Raw genomic sequence first — 27,287 nt, 5'->3', positions numbered from 1 at the left:
GAGATCAAAATTTGTATTTTTTTTTTCCGATGTTGGTGAAACATGGTATGATCCAATTTTTAAGGATTCAGTTCGTCCTATCTACTGTCACCCCCCGTGCCCGGAGGCGTGACTGAACGTTGGCGAAGATGATTCGAGATCATGTCCAGAAGTCCTCGCGTCAGGCGAGGTATTGGAAGTATCCTGCCCTGAGAGTTAGCAGGACATAGCAGTTCTCGTCATGGATAGAAGGCGAATTACAGGCGACGTTCGTGCGCCAAGGCGGGGATAAAACGATACACGGACTGACTGGCAAAAGACTCGAAAAAATCGGATTTAGGGCTGGGAAAACTTGGGGAGGCAGGCCTGGCAAAGGTTGACTGGGAGTGTACAGGAATAAGTTTAAGTTATTGTAGCAAAAGAATGACTGGTGACATAATTAAATTTTTTAAAAAATTAAAATTTAAAATTGTGCCAAAAATACTAGTTGGCGGCACACTGAAAGAAAGAAAGTTAAGGTTTTTTTTTTTTTTTTTTTTTTGCTAATCGCCAACAGATAAGTGTTTCAGTAAGAAATATTTTACTTACCTAACAAGTTTTACTCACTTACCCATTCTGTCCGAGTGTAAAGGCTAAAGTTAAGAGAAATACAGAAAACAAGCTCCGATTTTATTGAGCAGTTTTTGCATTACAAATCAAAAGAAATTTTATTCGAAATTTATTATTCTATTTGTTGAAATATTGTAAGACGCGCCCAATAACATTCACACAGAGCTATTGTAAATAGATCCCAATTTATAATTGTATTTTATAAACATTAAATATACTGATTTTCTCATAATTCCACTATTGTATTTTATTAAATTTTAAGTTCAAAAATATTAATTTATATTTGTCAACAAATTTATAAATTTGTTGGTCATTTTGCAAAATATAGACCACGAAATATTTATTTAAAATAAGTTAGAAAATTGTTTGACTAAATTTTGTATGTATCATAGATTGCAGCATTCAATCCAAGGGAATTTAGATTTGATTTAAAAAAAATGTTCAAGACTACCAGCCTAGACAATTATCACATTTTATGTTTAAATTATATCCTGAAAATAATAACTAGTTGTGCTACAATTTTCCCAAATAAGCTTACATTTTAATATAATAATTTAATAGACTTTAAGCAAACGAATAACCAATAGTATATTCTTAATATTACGACAGTCTATTAATTTTATAAAAACATTTTTCGGTTAAACTCAATTCTTTATTTTGATCAAATAAAATTACTTGGTGTTTGTGAAGTGTGATTTAACACATAAAAATAACACATAGTTTATCTAGCTGAACAACGTCTTTCCACATTGATTCTTTATATTGACTCATAAAAAAAAGCTGTCAGTTGAACAGTAAAATGATATTTAAATTAGTTTTGTTGGAGGCAATGTCGTAAAACAGTCTTTTTCAAGAATAAAAAAAAATTATAAGCGCGGTAATTTTTCAAAATGTTAATTTATTTAAATTACGAGAGTAATATTTGTAATATAAGTGAATAAAGTTATATTTTATATGAAAATAAAACTCTGCAACATTTGTTTGATTAATATTATTCATTCAGTATTTTTAGCTATAATGCAGCATGTAGGGTGTATGCCAGTTGTTTTACAACTAATCGCAAAATAAAAATTTTATGAAGGAAATTGTGATACTACTACAGATCACAGAACACTGAAACTTTAATTTAAATCATTTATTTATATTATTCAGTGTTTGTTTACGTTTATGTTAGTATTTTTATTTATGTAAAATTTATATATCTTTCGTGTTTAATAACCTCTAAAGTTTGTTTTGGATATTGCTAAGAGCATTGAACCATTTCTCTATGTTTGTAACTAAAATTTAATGTCTTTTAAAAAAATACGTGATTGAAGGCCGGTGATTGGCCCATAGATCGGCGGATCTTTTGAACTGTAGTTTTGATACATTGTTGTAAGTGACGCTATAATTTTGTAAGATTGAAGAAAAAAGCTTCTGTGTGTGCCATCTTGTGGCTTGTGTGTGCTGCCGAGTCGGGCCATGCCGACGCGGTATTTTAAATAGTTTCTCGCAACGCTAAGTCACCAAATTGGTGAGCAATTACGCCCCGAGCTTTGGTGAAGCTCTGTTAATATTTTTTTTACTGGGGCCTTAGCTGAAAACCAGCCATCAGCGGAAATTCAGATATGATTATAGGCTGTGTAAAATCCTGAACTGTCGCTATACCACGTGTCATAGCACAAATCGTGTTGGTGACAATCTGCTGCTTTGGGACATAAACTGTCTTTAATCGGTTGTCTTAAAAATATTTTTAAATCCTCTAAGTTCATACATTTATGGCACGATTAATAATATACACAATTTCACTCAGAAGTCTTGATTTTTTGTGATTTTCATGTGAACCAACTAATTTTGAGCTAGTAAATTTTATTTTTATTTCAAATTAATTGAACTCTTGGTATATGTTGTGCCGATCATAATTTTACAGTTAGTTAATATTTTGTTTTACTTTTGATTTATAAGTGTAAGCAACCTTGTTACAGATATCATTGGATATGCTTCAATTTTGTTTCATTTAATTTTAATTTTAGTAATAAAACGTAATAATATTCCAGAAAATTATCTCTCTTTTGTGTTTGTAATTTTTATATTTTTATATGAGAGCTAACCCATGTATTTAGATGGTAAATAAATAATCATTACAGAGGGAGAAGTTGGGGCACATTACAAAATATATAAAAAGTTTTAACACTTATTTTAATTAGCTATTTTTATGTCAGTAAGTGTTAGACAGTATTTTTACATCATACAAGTTTATGTCCCGCAGCTACGCTCATGCTCATTTCTGGGTATTGCTGTAATTGTACCCGAGGTATTTATTAAGAAATTGACATAGTAAAATCTAAAGTGTACATAAGCTAAGGGCAACACACTCTAGTGGAACAAAACGCTTTACTGCCGCACTGCAGACTACGTCTTACGTTGGTGAATTTTTATTTATTAAAGTCAGTGACAACTTTACAATATGTGTATTTGTTTTTGTTTTACCACTTTACTATTAACTTTGCCCTAGCTGAACATACTAAAATAAATTTAATATCTTCAGAAGTTTCAGGTTCAAGAGTAGTATTTTATTGTTTTAATTAAAATTGGTTTGCATATAAAAGCACAGCTTTTGAATTCTGTTTGATGATACGTTTTAGAATAACCTTTATGTATTCACAACATATAAAAATTATGAGTCTTAAGAAATAAAATTTTTTGTCATTTAATATAGTCATTAATTAGTCATTCTCGTAATGACTATATGCATAATTTTTTTTAAAATACTTAATCCTAAAATTTTATATTCTTTACATTAAAAAACAGTGATACAAAATATATTACAAATAATATTTATATTACTGTTAGACAATTTAAGACAAATAATATCAAGCACCCCACATTCTAAGTAATAAAGAGTTGTGGTGTATTATTTGGCTGTTGGACAAAAATTTTAATCTTAATTTTTTTTTTTTAATTTTTAGTTTATTCAACAATTAAATTGTTTTTATTTAGTTTTTTTTATTATAAGTTTATTATATTTACTGTCATACTTCTCTAAAAATTCATCTGCCATAAGACTTTAATATGTTCAACATTGGGTTTTTAACATCCAGTAATCTGGATACCTAATTTTAAGTTTCAAGAAACATGGATGAAGGGAAAGAACATTTGCAGACGAAAGCGAAGAGATAATGTAAGATAAGGAGAAAGGAGGCAGACCGATTGCTTGAAATCCAATATGTTTTAATAATACCCAAAAATTTTCTTTACAGCAGTTGTGCCGGTGGAAATGCATTAAAAAGTGCAGAGGAAGAATGCAAGTGGGAGATTTTTTTAATTAAAATTCTTTCTAAGAGCCGTTTCTACCAAGTGTTTGTAAAAAAAAAGGGGGAGGGGGGTTGAGAAGTCTCAACAAATTTTCTGCGAGGAAGCTGGTGGTACGAACGAGACCCCGGACTACGAGCGGGTTGTTAAAAGGGGTTGGGGTGTAGTGCAGTTCTTGTAACATTTCCAGGAGCAGAAAGTCGCGATGCTACTCACGGTCCCTTCACCTAATTTCACCGTCTCCCTCCCAAAAGAGGCCTCCCACGCCTTGAGCGTCGGGAAGAGAGAGCAGACTTAGCAGGGATTTACACAATCAAGAATGGCGTTGTTCCGAGCGACCCCCTCGGGACTCTCGACGAGCCAGTAGCCATGCTCGCTCCCAACTCCTCGACTGCGTCAACTCATCGCCAACGTTGCTGCGCCACCCCTCCTTCCCCCTCCTCAACAACCCCTTCTGCATGTGTTCTTTCCCCTTCCTTCGGTGCTCCAACCCCCCTCAACATCGTGTTCTTTCCCCCTCATTCTCATTCTCATATCCCCCCTTTTTTTCCTTTCCCCTCCCTCGGCCAGTCAGGCTTCACCGGTTCTGAGGGGGAGGGGGGTGGGATGCGGCTGCGCGTCAGCCAACAGTCGCACTGGCTCCGCTCGGCCGTGCCCGGCACTCATGAGTCCAGTCGAGATTGAAATTCCCTCCCCCTCCCTCCCCCAAACGCACTGCCCATTTCCCAACCCTTCCCAACATATTACTGCGCGCGTTGGAACGCTGGGAACGAGAGCGGAAAATTTTAACTACATGTTGTATCACAAGAGCCAGTCTGGAATCTGCCGGCTCACTGAAAAAACAAATTAGTAGCAAACTTAACGAGGATAGAAGCTTATTTGCTGCTACGTAACACCCGATTTATTTTTTATCCTTCTGTCTCGTCTACGGTGATATATATATATATATATATGTGTGTGTGTGTGTGTGTGTGTGTGTGTGTGTGTGCAAAAATAAAAATGCAGCACGTCTGTGGATGTAATCGCCCGTTGGCTTAGCGTAAGAAACCATCCCAGCATTTGTCTAGAGTGATTTCGGAAAGACATGAAAAAGAACCGAATTCGTGAAGACCACAGTTTGAAACTGCGTTCTCCCTAACAAGAGTGTAGTGGTTTAGCGCTGCGCGAATCAAGTGGTACTGGAAACAACCTTTTTTCTCAAGTTCTGCGTGTTAATTTCGACGGTCTCAGTAGTGCAAAACCATTCAACGCAAATTTATTTATATATGTATATATATTAATTTTTTTATACGTTCAGAATCCTAGCCTTTTTTTGAGTAGTGAAGTATATTTTTGTGATCATAATTGTATCTATATTAGGCGTCTACGCTCTTGTAATTTCAGGGTATCGCTCATATTTTACCATTGTAAGAAAATTATGTGTATAGATTTAAAATATTTTACTAAACAAATAGATACAATAAAATATCCGATGTACGTAAGATCTAATACATAACGAAAACATTTTAAGACTGAAATTTATAAAGTGTTAAAGCTTTAGCCGGTTTAGATTTAAGCATGTTCAAGTAGGCCGATTTTTATAGTTCCTATTTAAGTTTTTCGAGGGTATATTTTACGTTGACAAATTCACACTTAACTAATTTTCATTTCATTAAGTTGCCATTTTTAAAAAATTGCGAATGTCGTATGTTTTTTATATTTATTATGATCGTTACACTTACATTATCGTGTATTTTCAAGTGCGAGTAATTTGTAAACATACATTATGTGTGCTGATTGAATTCGCAGTGTAAATATTAGTAGTAAATGAAGCCGTGGGTTATTATCTAGTAGTTTACTTTATAATGATTAAATGAATTCCATAGTTTTTTTTAAATTTCTTATATTCCTGTCACAACTTAAGAGGTGATATTTCGTAAAACAAGGAATAAGAGGAGATAGTTGAAGGTTTGTTATTTATGACTGTCAATAAATACAATGTATTTTTGGAAAGGTATAAAATATAATTTTTGATAAATCCATATGAACCAATTTTTCACCTTATTAGGGGTACAATTTCAGTAAGTAGTAAGAAAGAAGTTTCTGATATTTTTATATAAATCGTACTGAATACCTAACCTCTCACTTGATAAGCTTCATAGATATCAATTTTAAAATTGCACATAACTGACCACCTTGTCATCCCCTTTGTGGTAGAAAATTGAAAAGGGGTAATCACAAAATGCTAATAAATTATATAATTTAGGTTATTATTACTCAGTTTCATACCTTTCGCTTTATTTACTTCGAGATATGATTCCTTATTATAAATAACTAACTTGCAATTCTTTTTTCAGCCCTCTTGGATGTCTGATCTCAAAACAAAAATATGCTAGGTAACTCATCATACACTTAAATAGTGCACAATTTCTTACCTCCTACTTAATTTGCTTCAATATATGACTTTATATTATAAAACTTAACTTACCTCATTTCCATAAGTACAATTCGTAACTCTATATGAATGTTTTTCGTTTTCAGTTTATAATTTTTATATATAGTATATTTAAAACTGTATTTTTTATTATTAAAACAGTCTTACAACCATTACAACCCTTAAGGTGAAAGCTCACAAAATGTTAAAAAAAAATAATGCGTTATTATTTATTTTTACTATTCGTACTAAATATTAAACTTTCTTCTTTATTAGTTTTGGAGATACTATTCTTTAGATTATATTAAAACTTATTCCTTTTTCAACCTTAACATACTAATTTCTATAAAAGGGGAAAAATTACTATATTTAACTCTACATTCGTGCTGTATTTTTTTTTCTTGCCTATTTTTCTTAAAGCTTCATAACTATGCACTTTTTTTCTTTTTAAAACCATATTTACCCCTTACACATCCCGTAAGTTTAGTTTTTCAAAGTGATTAAATTATTGATATTTTGGTATGTTTATTACGGATAAACCATAAAATTTTTCTATACTTGATTAGCTTCGAATACAAAATTAATTATTTTAAAACAAACTAAACCCTTTTTATCCATCAGGAATAGAATCCTAGGATATACTACAACCTAGTGTTTAAGTTAGCCAAGATCTTAATAATAAAATATATTCATAAAATCCGTCAAGTTTTTTTTTTCGATTGATGTCGGAACAAACAGACAAGCAGACAAACAGACATACTGACAAAAAAATTTTAAACTGTATCTTTGAGGTCACATAATGTTAATAGCCATTTACAAAAGTTCTTCTCTTCATTTCATCCTATGTACCGACATTTTACCCCAAAAATTGTAATTATTAGTATACATTACGAAGTAAATACTAACTTAAGCATGGCCACAATTGCAGTTACAAGGAGAAATACTCATCAACGCATTTTGATTATATTTTAATTATTACTTGCGTTTTTATCTTGTACTGAAATAGAAGTTAGAGCAAATATTTTGACTTTAGGAATTACTTCAAAACCCTGAGTTATAAAAATGTTTTCTCTTTGTGTGACCTCACACTTTGGTATACTCAATAAGTACTCGCAAATATATATAATAGGTATGGCATGTGTAACAAACCTGGAACTTTGTAACGAATGTCTGCACAGAAGACGTTGCCTAAAGAACTTATTCTTAAAGAACAATGAATTTAGATATCAGCTTCTTGTGAAATATAATTTTCTCGATCACAATTTGTCTGCAAATCTCATTTTATATCATTAAATATTTTCCGCTCTAACATTACGTACTTTTAAACACACAAACTAATTAGGAACATATGGATTAGCCAATATTCCTCGGGAACTTGAAGTAATTTATTTAATTACTCTGATTATTACTGTTTTTCAATAAACCAACTACTTAAAAAACATTTTTTTCATAATTTTTTGTTAATTTTATTTTGAAAAATGCAATGAATATAAAATACAGTTAGTCTGTAAATTTAAGAGCATTTCATGCGCTACTCAGAGACCCGAGAGGAATTTAAATTTCCTATCCAACCAACTAAATTGTTAAGCATGCTAATCCACAATTTTCGCAGTATTTATCTCATCGTTCGGCTCTCTCCACGCTTCAGAATTAAGCCGCAGTATCTCAACAAGCGGAGCCGTGCTCCAGTTTCCCGTCGCTGAAAACAAGCGCCCTTCTCCGGCGGTAATCCGACCTCTTCCGCGCGCCAATTAAGCTGGAGTTAGTTGCACAAACATCAATTAACTGTGTGCAGGCGCTTCTTCAAATACCGACCACCCGGCGGGTCTGGGAAGGAGGGGAGTGTGGAGTGGCCGATGGAGGGGGAAGTGGGTCTCGCGCGGTCCGGCGGAGGGGAAGCTCTCCGGGACGTGTGACTGTGTTTCGAAAATCCGCGCGTAATACCCGCCCCCGAACTCCAGCGCGCGCCTGCCTGTTTGCGACCGGCCACTCCGCCTGATTGTGTTTGCGCGGGAGAGCGACGCGCCGACGTGAAGTGGCCCTCGCTGTGAGCCGGCGTTCACCACAGTTCTTTAAGTACACGTTTTTATTTTGCTTGTTTAGTGGCAGAATTACAACGGGGTTGGGTTGCGGTTGCAATAATGATACTCTCTGTTGATACACATACAACTTGAAATCAAATCAAGATTATTGACAAATTTTTTTCCCGACAGTAGGTAAAATGTTATGAACGGAAAAATAACAAAATGTTGGTTTTCTTTGGAATTTTGTACCTTAATACTTGTGTTTTACAAGTATATATTTAATTTTGCTGTATTTATTTTCTTAACTTCTAAATTTTAACTTAAATAAAATTAATTTTATTTTGAAAATATTAAAAATAATATATTTATTTCAAAAACAGTACTAATTTGTTTTTGCAATACTTGTTTAAAGGACAAGATTTTATTACCGATTCAAAGTAAGGTATACCTTATCTTTAAGAAAAAGGTGAAAAATTTAGAGATCATTCAAAAACCCACGGTTATTTCACAAATTTATTTCACTACGGCTAAAATCAAATGCACATGTATATTCAAATATTTTTAAAATGTATTTTTTTATAACAAGATCACATTATTTAGCGAGTTACACGTGATTTGGCAACTAGGTATGGAAATGAAAAAAATCATAGGAATAACTGTTATATCGCCGTACAGTAATACAAGTAATAACACAAGACCACTACAAGTCTTTAGGTTTATGCCAAGAGACACATTATGCTTCTCTCTATGATCATAACGATTTTCAAATTTATTTGGGAAAAAATGCTGATAAACTTCTTACTTTGTCTGAAATACCAACGAAACTTACTAACTCATCAGCGATTAAATCTACTCATGACAATCACATATCTGAGTCCAGGCCGAGAGGATACCATTCCATATTGTAGGTATGTTACGCGACGGAACCATTGAATACTTCCGCAGTTAGAACTCCTTATTCCTTGTCCATAATACCTGGAGGATAGGTAAAATAACGTGTTTTATTGTTCGTTCTCATTTCAACACTACACATTAAACGAAAATGTGTGAACCTACCGGATTTTTATACATATTGCACTTGATTTATATAAAAAAAAGTTATACTTTAATAGAGCAGTGTCAAAATATATATATATATATATATATCTGGCTATAGTCTCCAAATTTTAGTGTCTGTACTGGAACAGCAGACTTCACCAGCCACCAGATTCGCTTTGACTAAGTTCGTAATGCGAAAAGTGAAGCAAATGTGTTATTTTATTTATTGGTAAATTTTTACTCTGAAAATGTTTGTAAGCCATGGTAAATTACTGCTAGCCGATGATTCAGTGATGTGCGTCAGGAATCTCTATGTTGATGTAATAGTAATATTTTGACGTAAGACAAGATTTGCCAATTTTCCACGCGAAAAATACAAGCAGCACTGCCATATTTCCAAAGTAAGGCGTGACTTATTTAAATGTATGACCTACGAACAAATTCTTCAAGTAGTTTGAATCTTTTTTGTTGTGTTCTTGGTTGTTCGGTCTTAAGGTTTCGCGCAGAGGCTTAAGTCGAAGAGACCTAGAAGACGGCAGTGGGCTCGGAACACTTACGTGCTCTGACTGGGTTCTCACAACACGGGTGCTGCTGGGACGCTGAGATCGCGACAGTGAGCCTCGCTACGCCGAACAGCTGACAGTCGCCAATTGCAGCTTCCAGCTCGAGCCGCGCGTAGTTGCCGACCCAGCCGCCAGGCGCGCCACCGTCCGGCTGCACACACACTTCCACCAAGGGAAACAACTGCCACGCGGAATTATACAGACAACCATGCCTCAGCGAACAAATACTATTATTTTTCTTTATTAAATCACAAGTTTTTTTTATATTACTGGTGATGGAAAAGAAAAGTCAGCGAAGCTATGTAGGTAACTGGTACGTCGGTTTCTTATTTCTCTACACACGTGAATACGGGCGCGACGCTTCAGATAGCACGATCTCCAAGCACAACGCCTAGCACACTCCAGCAGTGGCGGATTTTGTCAACAAAATGGAAGCCGTGTTTTACATCAACGTTTATCTTAAGGTTATTTATTTAAATATTATTTTAGTGAAAATATTTGCGCTAGAGATTCTATATATTTTACCTTTCAAGAGAGTCGAAATGTAATGTTTTTAGTGACGGTTACCAAAACAATGAATTATATCTTTTTAAAATTCAAATTATTTAAAATGTTAATATTTTAAAATCAAAATTAAGTTATACTGATACATAAAATATTTATTGATAACGTGTATAAGTTCCATTTCAATAATTATGATGTTATTTAAACCTAACTCTTAATTTTAAAATGTTATTTTTTATATATATATACACCTAATTGCATAATTTTTTCTCGTCGCAAAAAGCCTAGAGTTCGAGGAACTGAAACTAATCGCTATTCCTCCTGGAATCTGTCTGCTAGTTCCAGAATGTCGCCCTTTTTATTCGTTTAAATACTTCTCTTTTCAGTTCCGTTGAGTTCTATGTTTCCTGTAACGGCAAAATATGTAAATAACTTCATTACAGCACTCGGCAACTAGATATAAACTCCAGCTGCACTATACCTTCAAATATTATGTCAAGCTATATGTAGTGACCCGTACAGCCATTAAATACAATATCGCGAGATATATGAACAATCATTATGACATAGACCAGGGGCGTTTATGCGTGTATTGAAGTGAAGAAGCCGAAAAGTCTAACTTCTGAGGGAATAGATTCTAAACTTGTTTATTATTTTGGCCAATCTTACGTTTTACTATTAAATATATTTTTCCCCGAAACACGTTCAATGTTTTAGGAATATTTGGATAAATTTAGTTTAATTTATCCATACCATGATAGTAAATCCAGAATACAAATCATTCATTTTTGACTAAGCAATTCTCATATACGTTTACATTCACTTTACTCGAGTTAACAGCTAGAAGTACGTATTAGTTTAATTATTATCACCCTACGGCAAACCATGTAAAAAATTAGCTGAAGACTTTGTCCATATATATTTCTATTTATTATAGGCTTCTATATTGAATTATTTTTATCACGTCTTTTTTTTTGTGTTGGCTTGGCTTCTGAGTTTTGGCTACACCAAGTTTGAAGAAAAAAGTGATGGTTGACTCAGTATTAACAAAAACATGAAATAATATGATTTTGAATGATTTGATCTTAACCATTTCTATGGCTTAAAAAGTCTCTAAAAAGGTAGATTTTCATTTTTCTCAGTTTCCTAGGTCTATTATAGTAATATTACATGTAATTATATTATGATATACTATATTATAAAATTATAACATATTATAATAATGATTTAAGGTATTAATATTTTGAGGTACTATTATAGACCTATAAGAAGTAGTCCAAACTAAGGAAAAATGTATATGTCAAACCCCTAAAGGATCCTTCAATTCATTCTTTTGCTTCGATACCAGGTGGTCGTCCTCGCCGGCGGGGAGGGAGGAGAGGACAGTTGATTGTCGACTGGAGGAGGAATTAAGCGCCAGCGCAGCAACCAGGCCTTACATCCATGTCAAATGTCAAAAATTAATGAAGAATTTGAAACGACTTGTGGTTTGAATTTTTGATCTTCTGAACACATCGAGTAGATGCCTGGGAGGCAAGAGTTAAGAGAGACAACAAAGATGCCTGCAAATTGTTGGTTTGATTGGAGCAACACCTAAATTTTCCAGAAATGTAACTATATATATATATATTAGTACAAGTGTTTCAACACTGTGTCAGACGCTATAGTAGCCGGGAAAACCATACATGTATTGGATAAAGGCTTCCTGCTGCACCGTGTGGTGGGGCCAACTGATCTAGTTTTCTCCAAAATCTGTGAAATGTAAGCTATATCAATTACATATTTTACTACCACACCTCTGCGTCTGTCATTCTATTTGACGGATACTGTCAATAATCCACCAGCACTACACATGTGGAGCGCTGTAGGAGGGCAGCGAAGAAGCATGCCGTTGAATTGGACTTCACTGAAGACATGTCACCAAAGGTCACTCAAGAACACTTCCTGGCAAATGACTGCAACAAAAGTCACGTGATTTCCGCTTTGAGGGTGGAAATAAATGAGGTCCAAATTGTGTCATATCAAGCGGAGGTGGACGCTGACAGACTGATTGTCACCACCACCACCTCATTGTCATCTGATCACAATACAGCGACAGTTGTGAGGGGGATTTAGATCTCCTTTTACTTTTGATAGGCATATCAGCTTCAACCAACGTCTACTTCCACAAACCAGGCAGAGGGAGAGCCTTTCTATGTTTTCATCCAAACACAGCATTGAATGAATTGCTATCTCAGCGTATCTTTTTCTTTCACATTGTAAACGGATGTGATGCTGCATCCGCCTTGTTTCACCAAGAAAAGGCGAAAACCTTAAAAACTTTGGACAAAACCCCCGACCTCAGCCTTCCGTTACTGTCCTTTAAAAATATTTACAAAGACAGTGATGTCAAAGCCATCTTTACAGCTGGCAAAAAATTTATATCTGCCTTATATACTGTGGAAACAAGAACGTGCCTCTTTATGAGCTGTGATACAAATACTATAAGTCTGAAGCTTATAAATCCACTTCAAATATTGCCACTCTACTCCCAATCAGAGCGGCAGCACACACAAAATTTTCTGCACGTTTATGTGTAAGTGCAGCTCTGGAGGGACCAGCCAGTTGCATGGTGGGATCCGAAAAAGTTTGGGCGGAGGCGTACAAGCAACGGCCTACAGCTCATTACTTCCAACTAGCCCCATTCACCTGACAAGCTCCTTCAACTGGTTGCATGCAAGTGCATAATGGGTGCGGAATGGTAATGTGCGGATGCAAGAAGCTGGGCTGTACTGTTCTAACATGTGTGAGTCGTGTGAAGCATCCTGCAGCAATGTACATTGCTGTGATCTCCAAGAGGAAGAAGATCTATATGACAAACTTAAGCCACCTGTTCAAGGTAAACTTAATTAACTGTATACCAGATGTACCCAATTTTTTTGCCAGAGGTAGAGCCGAGGCCTAGGGCTTTAGGAATGCAGGCCCTTATGTACCTAAGCGAAGCCGAACAAGACCTGTTAACCAAAGTTTTTGATGTGTAACATCGTATTTCTCGGTATACGGGAAAGGGTAGGAGTAATTTCATGAATGGAACGGAAGTCGCATGGAACGGAAATGTGTAATCACGGAGCTGCCGTCTGTGGCGGATAGTGCGAACCAAAATTCACAGAAACAAGGGGAATCTTTAAATTATTTACTGTTTAATGAATTTTAACAAGGTGAACAGTTTTCTAATAAAATTCATTGTCAAAAATCAGATACAAAGCGGGGTTTAGAATTTCTTCAAGTTTTTGTTTTGTTTTTAAACCATTCCATTATATAGTTTAACATTTCGGTCTGCTATTCAAATAATTTAATAATTGACGTATCTGCTGCGGCAGCGAATCCTAGCGTGTGTGGAAACTATGAGTGATTCACGTCCAGACATTTGGTTGAAAAAAAGAGTTTGCAATTATTTATCTCGTTTGGCACTATTTTAAAGAATTTTACATCAAATTTACTGTCCAAGTTTTGTACTATTATTGTATTGCTCGTTAACCAAGGTTAAATGTTACACATCTCTGGCGAGTAATAAAGACGGGTCACATTTTTGTACATAATTATGTAATTAATCATTAACAATTTTGCTTTAATTATAATCTTACATATGAAATACAAATATTGTGTATTTAGTCAAACAAACGCGAATTTTTCAAGTCATGGAACGGGTTTATATCAAATCATCCCAAAATACAATTTCCTCATGTTTTTATTTATGCAAATTATGAGTCAACTATTGGGTTAACATGCGTCGTTTTGTGCTAGGATTAAAATTAAATATAATTTATACAACTTCATTCATGACAATTATCCTCGTAGAATCATTGAGTTACCTAGTATTTGGCTCAATTTAATCCAAACTAAAACTTTCATATTATGGAAGAAATTACCAATGTTTAAGTGCTGTATCTCAAGAACTATGGAACGTACAGAGTTTAAATTTTTTTCAAAATATGGCACATTTAGTCTTCTTTAAAAACTGTAAGAGTGGGTGTTTCGTTACCACATATACTGTTGTAATTATAAGCGATAAACAAAATTGCAATCATTTCACTGTTTTTTGCCAATATCCCAAAATGCACCAGGATATTATGTTGGATAACTCAAGATTTGGATTTATCACCCCAAAAAGCGCAAGAATGATAATAAAGTTGACAACTAGATTTTTTTGCAACGTGAAACTTCCGTTTGCCTGTATTGGAACAAATTTAATTTTTAACACGTAACCAAATATGCATTGGAGTTGAAACCATTATGTTGGAAATATAAAATTATTTTTATCTCAAAATATTTGTTTCAATCAACTCTGTAGCCTAAAAGCCTACGCTTGTCCCGCTAAGAACAATCAAGTATTTGTTCAAGCAAATGTATATTTTATCTATACGGTTTCTGCCCCCTCTTTCCCTCACAAAAATCCTTTTGTAAATTTCATGGCAGAGACTTAAAAAAAAAATTTAGGGATTTAGGAAAAACCGGTTTTCACAGGAAATAATTAACCTACTTAGCAATCTAAGGTTAGCAGAAAATAATTTAATAATTTACTTTATAGAACATACAAGAAATCAAATAAAATTACAAATACAATATTAAATCCTATGCCCCTGTTCTTGGGGTGAAAAATAAATAATGAACAAATGAAAAAAATATACATAATATAATTATGTAAGTCACTGTACGGAACATATGAGTAGGGGCAGGAAATTTTCGCGAAAAAAAATCTGAACGCCTACTAGACTGCAACAAGGTACACCCACACCAGCGGTTTCTTCCTCGCGATTGGCGGCCGTCTGCGAGAGAAGTCAGTCGTTGCCTTGTTTGCACGAGCCACTAAGGACGAGTTTGCTTCCGCGCTGAATTAGTGTGATTGGTTGTTGTAACAATCGACATGCATCTCAAAGTAACTCACCCAATCACGAAACACAGGCGATGATACAGTGTTTTAAACTTCCAAGCTACTCTCGGGATCTTTTCGCGAAATTTCCATGGCCCTACGTATGAGACATGAAATAAAATAAGAAAATGCAGTATTGATGCCTGTGTCGATGGTGATACCTGGCTGTGGAAAGGAGTGTATGACGTGCCATGTTGTGTCGGGCAGGCGCGGTGATCGACCACCACACGCCCTACTGGGAGCAGCCCTTCTCGCAGCCCTACTTCGACAACTCGACGCGGCGCGAGACCACCACGACGGTGGGGCAGAGCGCCTACCTGCACTGCCGCGTGCGCAACCTGGGCGACCGCGCGGTGTCGTGGATCCGCAAGCGGGACCTGCACATCCTCACCGTCGGCATCCTCACGTACACCAACGACCAGCGCTTCCAGTCGCTGCACTCGGACGGCACCGACGAGTGGACCCTCAAGGTCAGCTCGCCGCAGGTGCGCGACTCGGGCGTGTACGAGTGCCAGGTCAGCACCGAGCCCAAGATCAGCCAGGCGTTCCGGCTCAGCGTGGTCGGTGAGTTGCGCTCGGCTCCCCCCACCTCCCTCCATTTTCCCACCGCTTGTATGTACTTCTTTAGGCGCGTCATGAGAGTGGGTTTTCACGATGCGCGCCTGGTTAAATGGAAATAAAAAAAAATCTTGCGCGTGAGATTCACTATAATAGTTATAAGTTTAATTTTACTATCATCCCATAAATATATATATTAAAACACTGTGTTCTATTTTCCTCGTATTGCACAACTTTTTTATTACATCGCAGAAATGAAACATCTTAATGTTCAAACAACATGTCAAAAATATAGTCTCACGATTTCACCTTGTGCATTAATCATTTCACATAGGTATATTTCAAAAAAAAATTAAATAGGCAATATGTCTTTTGTAAATTAAACCCAGAGTTTCTTAAAATTCACGAGCACCAAGGAATTTTTTTTTGTGTTGGTTCCTTCTGACTCAGGACACGTGAGAGTTCACGCGCACATCACGCTCACGTGGCGAGAATCTCGTGTGACATATCCGTGAGCATTGAGTCAGCGGCCAGTTGGTTCGCAGCTCATTATAATCTTTGAATTCCCGGTTAACTGAAGTATCTGTGCGTACAATTGTGACGTACAACTCTACTTTAAATTAACCGCATTTTTTCTGCTGCGGCAGGACAAACTGTTTTTTAATTGTAGCTTCTCTGGTGAACAAGTCAAAAAGTTTGGTAATTTTTTTTTCAGATATGCGTTTTCCTCCTCGTTTGATTTTTTTTCTGCTGGGACAATTTATTTTTGGACAGCTACCATGGAAATAAATTCGTTTAAAAAAAACGGAATTGAATTATATTCCTTCTCGCTTAAAAGCTCAGAAGGGACAGATTTCTAAATTAATAGAGCTTGAATTCTTTCTTGCTGAATCAGTCTAGAGTAACTTAAATAAAAGTTAAGAAATATTTTTAAACATGTATTTTATTTACAATATCATTAACATATATGTTTCAATTCCTAAATATTTTCTCAATTTTTACTTTTTATGGATTTCATTTGCACAATTTAATTTAGTTATTTGGTCCGGATTAACATTAGACAAAACAGTATTTTTAATCCTAGAATACTAGGATTCTATGTTACATTCATACTTAAATAAGCTTTCTTCTACGCCTCAGTTTATTTAGTTTATTGCGTCTAACGTCCTGCAATATTGTCATACATTTAGGTTTATCATTATATTAATTTATAAAATTATTATGATTAGGTTTTAAACATAAGTCTGAATATTCCGTAAATTCAAATAATAAATAAATTCTATATAAGTAATTTTAATTGAGTTTCATATTCTTCAAGAGAAATATTATGTCTCCAGCGTTTTATATAAATAATAATATTTGTATTTAAATGAAAATATTTTCACTTCTTTCGACATTTATTTCCAATGATTAAAATTCTAAAAAAATACTTATTTTTTTTATATACTCTGGTTAACATACATTACATTTAAGCCTGTTGTGAAGCTTCATGTGCGATACGGTATCACCCTTCAGGTGCTTATAATTTGTCTTTCACTTTCAAATAAAGTTTTTGTGTGATAACTTTTGAAAAATTCAAGTTATAAGGCTTCGAAAATAAATCTTAATTACAGACATGTACTAAATAAAAGTTTATATTTCCGTAATACATTCATTACTCCTTGGTGGACATTTATGAATCTTAAATAGTTGGCTGAGAGTGCTAATAAACTGAATTTTGTTCCTTCGTACAACACATATGATAAGGTTTGCCAAAATTCTCAAAATATAGCTGATAAAAATGATAACTAATGCATTCAATTGTAATGTTTCTTGACTTATGGTTTGAGCCGCGTCCAAAGTGATTATATCATTGACGTGGGAGTCGACGTTGCAACGTCTACCGAATCGTCGGTGATATATTCGCCATGGACACGGCTACAACCCATAAGCCAAGAAACTTCCGACAAGGGCCGCGAAGTCCTGCGATTTTCTTTTATTGTAATTTGATATTAGTCGGAAAAAAAATGAAAATTTTTTTGCGTGAAATATTATTTAGAAATAATTGCTTATTCAGTTAGTATTATTATGTATGTTTCCCAATTACATTAAGTTCGTTTCATTTAAATTTTGTTTGAAACTTCATATGTTAAACCGTTTTATTTTCTACATTAAATTTATTTATCACATTTTGAACACATTACCGCAAAAAACATCACTTTTTTTTTTTGTAAATTAATAACCAGAATTTTAATTTTTACACAGGATAAGGCATATGTGATGAAAAATAAAAAATAAAACTTCTTTTAGGCAAGATCAATTTCCTCTGACGCCACTTTTGATACAGACATTCCGAAGTGTTAAAACAAGATAACTTAGCAGACCTAATATTTTGCATTTTAATACTTTCTGCAAATAAGATTTCTTTATGTCTCTTGGATGTCTGAAATCTAGAGAAATTAAATAAAAGACTTTAACTCAAAAACAGCATGAATTTTAATTTATAAGCAAGGTTTTAAGCATTTTATTAATAATGAATATTTTTGAATGCCAGAATTTTTAAAATAATTTCAAACTCACCTATTATTTCAGGAATATGAAAAATCACTGAAAGAGTTAGTATAACAATTTTCCTTCATAATTACGAGAGTGTAATAAAGTATCTGGAACCTAAGCAGCCAGGGTTAGCAGAAACAATAATTTTGATGCATGTATTACAGTAAAACTGAAAGCCATTGAAATAATCTCTCACATAAAGGAAACTTAATTTATTTCCTTCTTTTAACACCATTCCGCTCTAATGGAAGCATTCATCATTATATGCCACTAAAATAGTGATAAATCTGTGAATTACCAGTAAAGCTTGTTTTAAAATTAGCTACAAAGGGATTTAATCATATTAAGCCCCTAGTTTGTGAGAATTAATGGCTGTACAAGTTTTCCTGCCATTGGGTTACTAGTCCATGTACTGTTAATTATATTTAAATAATGTGAATTCGTTGCTTTTAGATTACATATGACGTCCATTGAACTAGCAAAAAAACTAGATAGTGATCGGATTTAGTTTCCAGATATATAGTCGTTGATTAATTCCTTTTACAACGTTTTCAGCTGGATATATGTTTTTTGACCAAAATTTTGAAGGCAACAGCGAACTACTGGGAATTCACAGCGCTTTAAATATTAATCTAGGTGTTTACCACCATAAGGATTCTGTTTTTTTGAACATTTTACTACAATCATTACGAAATTTGTCGGTGTCGTAGAAATATTTCTTTTTAATTATTTCGAGGAGTAGAGGGCACTATGACGTCAGGAATATAGATGAAAAATAAAAGTGAAGTAAGTATATCATTTTCATTCAATCACTTAACGAAAGTGATAAATTCTGCGAAGATTGTAGAACTTGGTTTAGTTGAATGTGTTCCATATGATATTTTCATTTTAAAAAAATTTATTTGCAATAAAGAAATAGTTCACCTCTAACTTAAATGAAAGCACATAAGACCATATGTTTGATGTATATGTATTATGTTTACATTTATATTTTCGTGATAAAACTCTAACCCAATTCTTGTGTGTCTAATTCTTCCTACTTTGTATATTTAGAGTGTTTATACGGTGACATTTATTATACTTTTTCTACCACAAAACTGTTCCTAAAGATAATAAAACTGCTATGTATTATGGTTTATTATGTAAATCAGAAACTTATGTCTCCTGGGTTATTGGCAAGCTAGTAAAATTATAATGTGTTTTATGTTTCGACGTCCATTGTTGTGACACTTTTCAAGGACATTTAATCAATGCCAGAAATCAGAAAGCAGCATTGCTATAAAACTTTTAATAGAAGCATTACTCTAAATAAGGTTCTGAAGCCAAGTAACTTGTACAATTGTTAACTGAGTATTGTCCTTCCTCTGATCCTTTTATTATCGACAAGAAATGCAGGTCCATGGTCTAAATATATGATGTAGATAGAGTCTTGTCTTTCGCACACAAAAGCGTGATTGACTAATACCAACATACCTGTTAAATTCAGCTCATATAAAAAAAAATTATGTGCATGGGCATATAAACAGGGCAAGCATTACTTACCGCAGTGGAAAACAAAGACCTACATTTAGAAAAAAGTTTAACTTATCAACATTCAAAAAATTTCAATTGAGGTTTTTCCTTTTGTTAATGTTTATTATTGTATGGCCCGTTGGACACTCCTTGCCCATAAGAGGTTGAATTCCGGCTATAGCATCCTTCCTTCTGTGGGACTCAGAAAAATGGCCCTTATCCCACTATGTTTTATCTGGATACGCCTTTGGCCATGTGGGTTTAGTTAACAACGCAACGGAAGTAGTAGGAAATAAGGCATACGAGTGCAATATATTTATTAAGGAAATATGGCTTGGTGGCTTACTAAGATGTGGCTTACCAAGCGTCAGGAATCGGTCATGTTCGGATGTTGTCGCCTCTCGATGTCTATAATCAGGATCTCGGTGGTCATTTTTTACCATCCACTATCTTGATTTAAATGTTTTGAATATCTTCAATTATAAGTTTATAAGTTAGTAAAAAAATTCTAAAAGTAATCAAAATATTCGCTTATTAAAATAATTATTGATTCGATTAATTTAATTATTCAGTTCGCACCTAGCTCGAAGCAAAAATTGTAATTTAGCGCAAAAAAAATATTATTTAAAAAAATTTTGGATAAAATTCTAAAATCTTCTTAATAACTACCAATGCCATCTTGGCCGCCATCTTGAAAATTCCTAATTATTACCCGATTTTATCGAGAAAATTAATAAAAAAATGTATATAATAAAATATTTTAATTTAAGATTGTACTTACACCGCAGAGTGCTCGGTTCGAATCCGACGAGGTCATTCGATTTAAAATGGTGACGGATCCTTCCTCCACAGAAACCACTGGCAGACTGACCTCTCACCACTAATGCAAAGGCAGATATTACGCCGGCTAGTATGACGTCCTGCCAGGCATCTTGGGTCAGCCATCTTGTTGACGTGTGGTGGAGGTCATTATCTCATTTTTGTCTGCTAGAGGGTACTGCCACTATATTAGTTTATTTTTCCCCGAAAGAGTGCAGTAGAATTTATTACCATGGGGTCCGCCATCTTTCCAGCCGTCTTGGCTACCATCTTCACTATATTCTAAAAAATGTAAGCTAGAAACTCGGTAAAAATTCAAAAAATAAGTTAAAAATAACTTCTTCAAAAAGATTGATTCGATTGATATCCGTCCTTGGTTCGATCCTTGCTTGATGCAATTTAAAAAAAAAATTGATTTAAATTACAAAAAAATATATATATGTTCCAGAAAAAAATAGAATTACAAAAAAAAATACGGAAATTCTATAAGTACAAAAAAAATTACTAGCGTTTCTAGATATCTACATTCTTCTTTAAAGGAGAAGCATGTCCTTTACATGCCTTGACATGCGTTTTCAGGGCATATCCACATGACAGTCGATTAACCAGTCACTACAGAATGTGTTAGGATTAAACTGTTGTTGGTCAGGCACATCCAGTTGGTGGTAGGGCATGTCTAATCAGTGACCTCCACCAGACGTCAAAAAGATGGCGGACCCACGATGACTGCCTTGAGATCATACTGGCTGGCGTAATATCTGCCTTAGCATTAGGGTGAGAGTTAAGTCTGCCAGTGGCCTCTGTGTAAGAAGGATCCGTTGCCATTTTTAATGGAATGATCCCGTAGGATTCCAAACTAGGACTCCATGGCGTAAGTACCTTTTTTTAGATAAAATTGTATTTATTAAATATGTTTATTAATTTTCTCGATAAAATCTGATTTTAATTATGGATTTTCAATATGGAGGCTAAGACGACATTGGTAGCTTACTGACGGCTAGTGGATGAGGAATTTAAGCAGTTTTTTTTTTAGGATTTTTACTATATTTTATTAAATAATTTTTTTACTTGAAATTACAATTTTTGCATTAAGCAAGGAATGAACCAACGATTGGAATCAATCGACTCAATAATTATTTTAATACGTGAATTTTATAAAGAGTTTTAGAATTTTTTACCAACTTGTTGCTTTATAATTAAAGGTTTCAAAAACTGTGGTTTCCAAGATGGCGTATGTGGCTTCGTCAAAAATGACCGCCGAGGTCCCTATCTTAGGCATCGAGAGGCTGAAATGTCCATACATGATTGATTCCTGACGATTGGTAAGCCACAACTGAGTAAGCCACCAAGCCATAGTCCAATAAGAAATATATTGCATTCGTATAACCTATTTCCTACTACGAACGGTCGCACCAACAGATACGTGTATTGTTAAAAATTTAAAATGCAAATTAGTGTTTGGCAAAGCATACATTTAAATGCACTTGTATTAAACATTAATCACAACCAAAGTGACGTGAGTTTTAAAATCCGTAACGACGCACGAACTCTGTTGGCGAAGGCTTTTGATATTTTAACAGCGTTTATGGTAAACAAGCTTGCCAATACATTAAGCTCTTGGTAGGTATATGAAACGTGTGTTTGCTCTAAAGTTGAAGTTATTCTGTTTTCCAATTAGATAGCAAAATTAACGGTGGCTGTATAACGGGTATATATATATATCAAAATTGTTTGGAGCCTTTAAAAAAAAAAAATTACATTTGAAGAATTATAAAAATTACATCATAAGTTTAATGTTGTTCAAACAGAGCCAAATAAATGTTTTGTTATTCATATGAGAAAAGGGTGTGTAACTGCTTAGATGTTTATCTTTATTATTAAAGAGGATATAAAAGACACTTAATATACCACATTGTTCTATCGTTTGATTTGAAAAATCTAGCCTCATCCAAGAATAGTTTTACATTTGAATAAAGTAGTTGACGATAATGACTAACTGCTATAAATAGTGTACTTGGTAAAGTCACGTACGTTTGGTTTTAAATTCATTCTTTGAATAGAATACAAAATTAATAGTTTTTAATATAAATTATGTTATGGTTGGTGAAAATAGCTAAATATTACCTCTGCCATATGCAGGATCCTTCAAAATTAAAACAATAATAATTTCCCCTGATGCATGTCACATATTGCAAGCACTCACTCCTTACCTTGTGACCCAGGTGGGTCAGTGGTGTTGTGGTTGACGCAGGTGAAGCCAGCGGCTATTATAGTGCGTGTTGGCGCGTGTGTACTGCAGTGTCCAAGGCGAAGATCCTGGGCAACCCGGAGCGCTACATCAAGAGCGGCAGCGACATCAACCTGACGTGCGTGGTGCTGCAGACGCCCGACCCGCCGTCCTTCATCTACTGGTACCGCGGCGCGCACGTGGTCAACTACTCGCAGCGCGGCGGCATCAGCGTGGTCACCGAGAAGCAGACCCGCACGTCGCGCCTGCTCATCTCGCGCGCGCTGCCGCAGGACTCGGGCAACTACACGTGCGCGCCGTCCAGCTCCGACTCGGCCAGCGTCGTCGTGCACGTGCTCAACGGTGAGTGGCCCGCCTCATCTTCCCGCTCGGTCACTCGCTTCTCTAAACTGTTACCCGACTGCTGTTACACGTAGTAATAACCTAAGCTCTGCTATCATTTTGTTACACTTCACTGTCTCTTGATGACTTGTGTAACTGGTGGATCTTTTAGTTTTAAAAGGCTAAAATAATGATTTCGTCTAAATATAGGTACCTCTATGATTATTTAACTTTCAATTACTTTCACATAGAATTACAATTCTTGATAAATTGATTGATAAACAAGTATATTAAAAATTTTAAATTATATTAACATGGTTTTAAAATTACACTATCTAAAATGTGGGCCGGACCTAATTAGCTAATAACCATTAATCATTGGACCTAATTAAAATATAATCAGAAACAGTAAACAGGTTAAACCTCACAATCCCAGTGTGATCGCTTAGAGCGAATGTTCCGAAACAAAGTTTCTGGTGTTCCAATATTTTCAAAGTCGTGATTTAATGTCATTCTGAAGATATATGAGGTTTGACGTTCGCTGGCCGAATTTGAGCTGTTAAAGAGGCGTCAGGGCGCCTTAGTCGTCCTGCTTGCTGGAGGAAGGACTCCAGGGTGGTTTTGTTAGGTCCGCATCCGGCCCTTGGACCCTATCTGTGTACAGGTCCGAATCGAATATCATCAGAACATGATCACAGACAGTTAGCAAAATAGGCAGAAAATGCCTACTAACAAAGATGATTGTGGTCGGGGAATAATGTTTGTCGAAACTCACCATACAAGGAGATGGCTTCTAGCATCAGCCAGGGTGCGGAGCTCGCGAACACGCGGTTGTCACGGCCGTTTCCATGATTCAAAAAGATAGAAAATATTATGAAGTATTATTAGTGTAGCATGACTACTTGTACGAGATACGCAGACTGACTAATTACTAATTACTCAAGTTGTAGGATCACATCCCTTGCCTAGCTGATTACATCTTTAACCGACGACCGGAGTGAAGTCTTTATGTGCGGCTCGCCGACGATGCGGTGTGGTCAGTCTGCTATCGCGGCGCGAAGTAAGTTTGGGGCGGCAGCGACTCGTTATTAAAAGACGAAGTCAAACAAAAATAGGGGGAGGCTTTGGCTTCTGGACTGAAAGGTTCCAAAGATTTCCGAAGGAGTGGTCGAGAAATACTTACTTTGATACCTCGAAGTTGGTGGTACTGGCCGATGTCAGCACGACCTACTGAAGGGTGTCCGAAACAAGGAGAGATCGATTCACGCGAGGCGACTGCTAAAGCATTGGGCTTACGGAGGGGACTAGTGCAGCACTCTGGTGGCTTGGAAATGAACTACAGGGCACAGTTTGTTGTGTGAGGCGCTAAAGACTTGGAGTAGTTGATAACTCCGCCGCTAGAGGTCAGAGGTGGTATATTAGAACACTCGTGTCCAGACCTTGAGATAGGCAGTCACTGGCCGGGTTTAAGCTCCGGTCAATACTCTGGGCGGTGATTCGTGGAAAAGAGGGAAGCGTGGGTTGGTGTAAATTTGCAGGAGCAGTGGGAAATATGCTCTACTGAGCCTGGAGATGTGACTGGGGATTAGGGAAACTGACTCCAGGGGCTGACTGGAAGTGCTCGCCTCAGGCAAGCTCTTAGAAACGAGGTTCCCTGTGAAGCTGCAGCCACAAGCAGTTCTAGTCACGACAGGCGGAGTGAATTTCAATCGCTGTTCGTGCACTGGGCGGGGAAAAGATGATAGCACTTGCTGGTTCATTAGATGGTTGGTAAAATTATATTTATGCTGGGAAAGATTGTGGAGACAGGTCTGACAAAGATTAAATGAGAGTGTACAAGAGGTAGAAAAAGTTTAAGTCTTTGCAGCAAAAGAATGATTGGCAACAGAATTATTCAAAAATTCAAATTTAGAATTGTGCCAAAAATACTAATTGGCAGCAAACTGCTCAACTGTGTCTTTTTTCTCTTGGCTTCTTGATGTTCTAAACAGTTACTTAACTCAACGCTGAGTGTTCTCCATCTTCTTTTCATTTCGCTATGTGCTTTTGCTTTTTAAAACAGTTACCCAAATAGCTCAACGGTGGGTGACCTGCGTCTTCTTCTCACTCATCTACTTGCTTTTTTAATCAGTTACCCGACTACTAACTGTGAGTAGCGTGCTTCTTACATTCACTCAGCTACATGATTTTTAAACCGTAACCATCGTGCTCAGTGGTGAGTAGCCTTCTTTGTCTTTTCATTAACTCAGCTCGAATAATTATTTTTATACTTTGTTACTTACATTTTAATTTTGGTAATTGAATTTTTATGCAGTTACTTACAATTGTATGTCTTAACTAGTTTATTACTTCGTTACTTGCTTTTACACATCTTAACTTGCATTATTATTTCGGTTCTTGCATTTCTATGTCGTTACTTCTATTTAAAATGTCAGTTTTAATTTTTGTATTTTTATTTTGTTACTCGCATTGTAAATATGGTCAATTTTATTTTTATGTTTTCACTTTCATTTAAATGAAGTTACTATCAAATTATTTTTGATTTTACACATTTTATTAGTTATTTGCGTATGAATATAATTGATAGTGTTTTGTGTCTTTATGATCCCCTGCATAAAATTATTATAATTTTTTCAATCCAATTTTTTGGATTTTCTATTTCCATGTGGTTATTCGGCTTACGTGTCAGAACGCTGTTTGATTGGACCCGTTATTATTTGAATTTTTAAATCGTTATCTGCATTTCCACGTAGCTTATTTTTTTGTGATTTTATACATTGTCTTTTTAAAGCCAATACTTACATTTTAATTTCATAATTGGCATTTTCTTTTAGTTTGTTTGGCTCTCACACTTGACGAATTGCGTTTTAGAGTTAAACGTTTGGTTGAAAAACCAAGTCCTGTAAATGTGATAATTCACCTCCACTTTTAATGTATCTAATAGTTGAAACTGATCCTTATAAGTAAATTGACTCCATATTAGTTTAATCACACCTCCGTTGTAATTTCTTAGTCTGTAATATTTACATGAGTGACTTAATTTCACTGATTTGTTAGTGATTTGCAATTAATTTCACATCAGGCACATATTCACGCTGACAGCTCGAAACAGCTTGTGAACGGAATTTCCTGTTATAATATATAAGTTTTTTTAATCAGCAATTCGCATTAATGTGGGCACCTGACTTGGCCTCCAGTCGTTTTGCAGAGTTCCAGATGTCAATGCGCCATTTGAAAACCACTTAAGGTTTTTTTGAAAGTGTCTGATTACGAATAGCAATCAAGAGCCATTGCACTTGTCCATACAAGTTTCATTTCATGTCGAAAGAAGAGGTTTTTTTTTCAGGGAATTTTAAATGTACGGAAGTTTCTAAAAATATGATTGTAAGTGGTACAGTATCGTTAGGAAGCCTTCATCTTTAATATTCCACCATAAAATGACAGGGTCGCAGCTTTGAATCCCATAGAGGTGCGTTACCGACGCAAAGACTGCACACCAGTTCAGAGCCAGGCGCGTAGAGGTGAAGAGGCGCGTGATGTGTGAGCCAGTGTCACCCTTAGCGGCCTCACGTTTCTAGAGCTCGAGTCCAAGCCAGGTGGCCACCAGAAGAGTGGAGTGAGTGGTTCCTATCTGTGATACTATTCACTCCGATCTGTACCGGTGGGCAAGCCCATAACGCGTTTCTTACCATGCACGACCTGCCAATGAGGGTACTTTATTTTTATTTTACAAATTTTTGATACACCATAGAGGTTGATCAGAGACAAAAGTTTCTGCACATCCCATGCAACGCTCTACCAATATGATATTGTACGGCTCTTCTCAGCTAATTCAGGATTTTTACCGTGGTCAAACAACTGTTGATTAATTCAGCATTAAGCAAGAAAATATCAAGTGATATTTTTGGTCGTCTCTTTGACACTTGGTTGCTAGAGAAGAACATAAAAGAACAAATTCGGCAAT

The 27,287-nt window shown here is 35.4% G+C and overlaps 1 protein-coding gene across 4 annotated transcripts in view; it reads left to right on the top strand.

The window, feature by feature from the left end:
• LOC134536927 (limbic system-associated membrane protein-like) overlaps nucleotides 1-27,287 on the top strand; it is a 1,114,650-nt gene that overhangs the window by 1,034,303 nt on the left and 53,060 nt on the right. For 2 of the 4 annotated variants that reach the window (XM_063377026.1, XM_063377033.1), the window contains exons 1-3: nucleotides 11,683-13,299; nucleotides 15,538-15,894; nucleotides 23,054-23,344. In XM_063377026.1, coding sequence (XP_063233096.1) covers nucleotides 13,173-13,299; nucleotides 15,538-15,894; nucleotides 23,054-23,344 — 775 coding nt within the window. In that variant the 5' untranslated portion in view covers nucleotides 11,683-13,172. Of the gene's footprint in view, nucleotides 1-11,682; nucleotides 13,300-15,537; nucleotides 15,895-23,053; nucleotides 23,345-27,287 lie in introns of those variants that run through there. The other 2 variants (XM_063377051.1, XM_063377042.1) reach the window with 1 other exon arrangement.

This window comes from Bacillus rossius, chromosome 1 (assembly GCF_032445375.1).
Source record: "Bacillus rossius redtenbacheri isolate Brsri chromosome 1, Brsri_v3, whole genome shotgun sequence".
Lineage (NCBI taxonomy): Eukaryota > Metazoa > Arthropoda > Insecta > Phasmatodea > Bacillidae > Bacillus > Bacillus rossius.
This window is presented reverse-complemented; position numbering and strand designations above follow the sequence as displayed.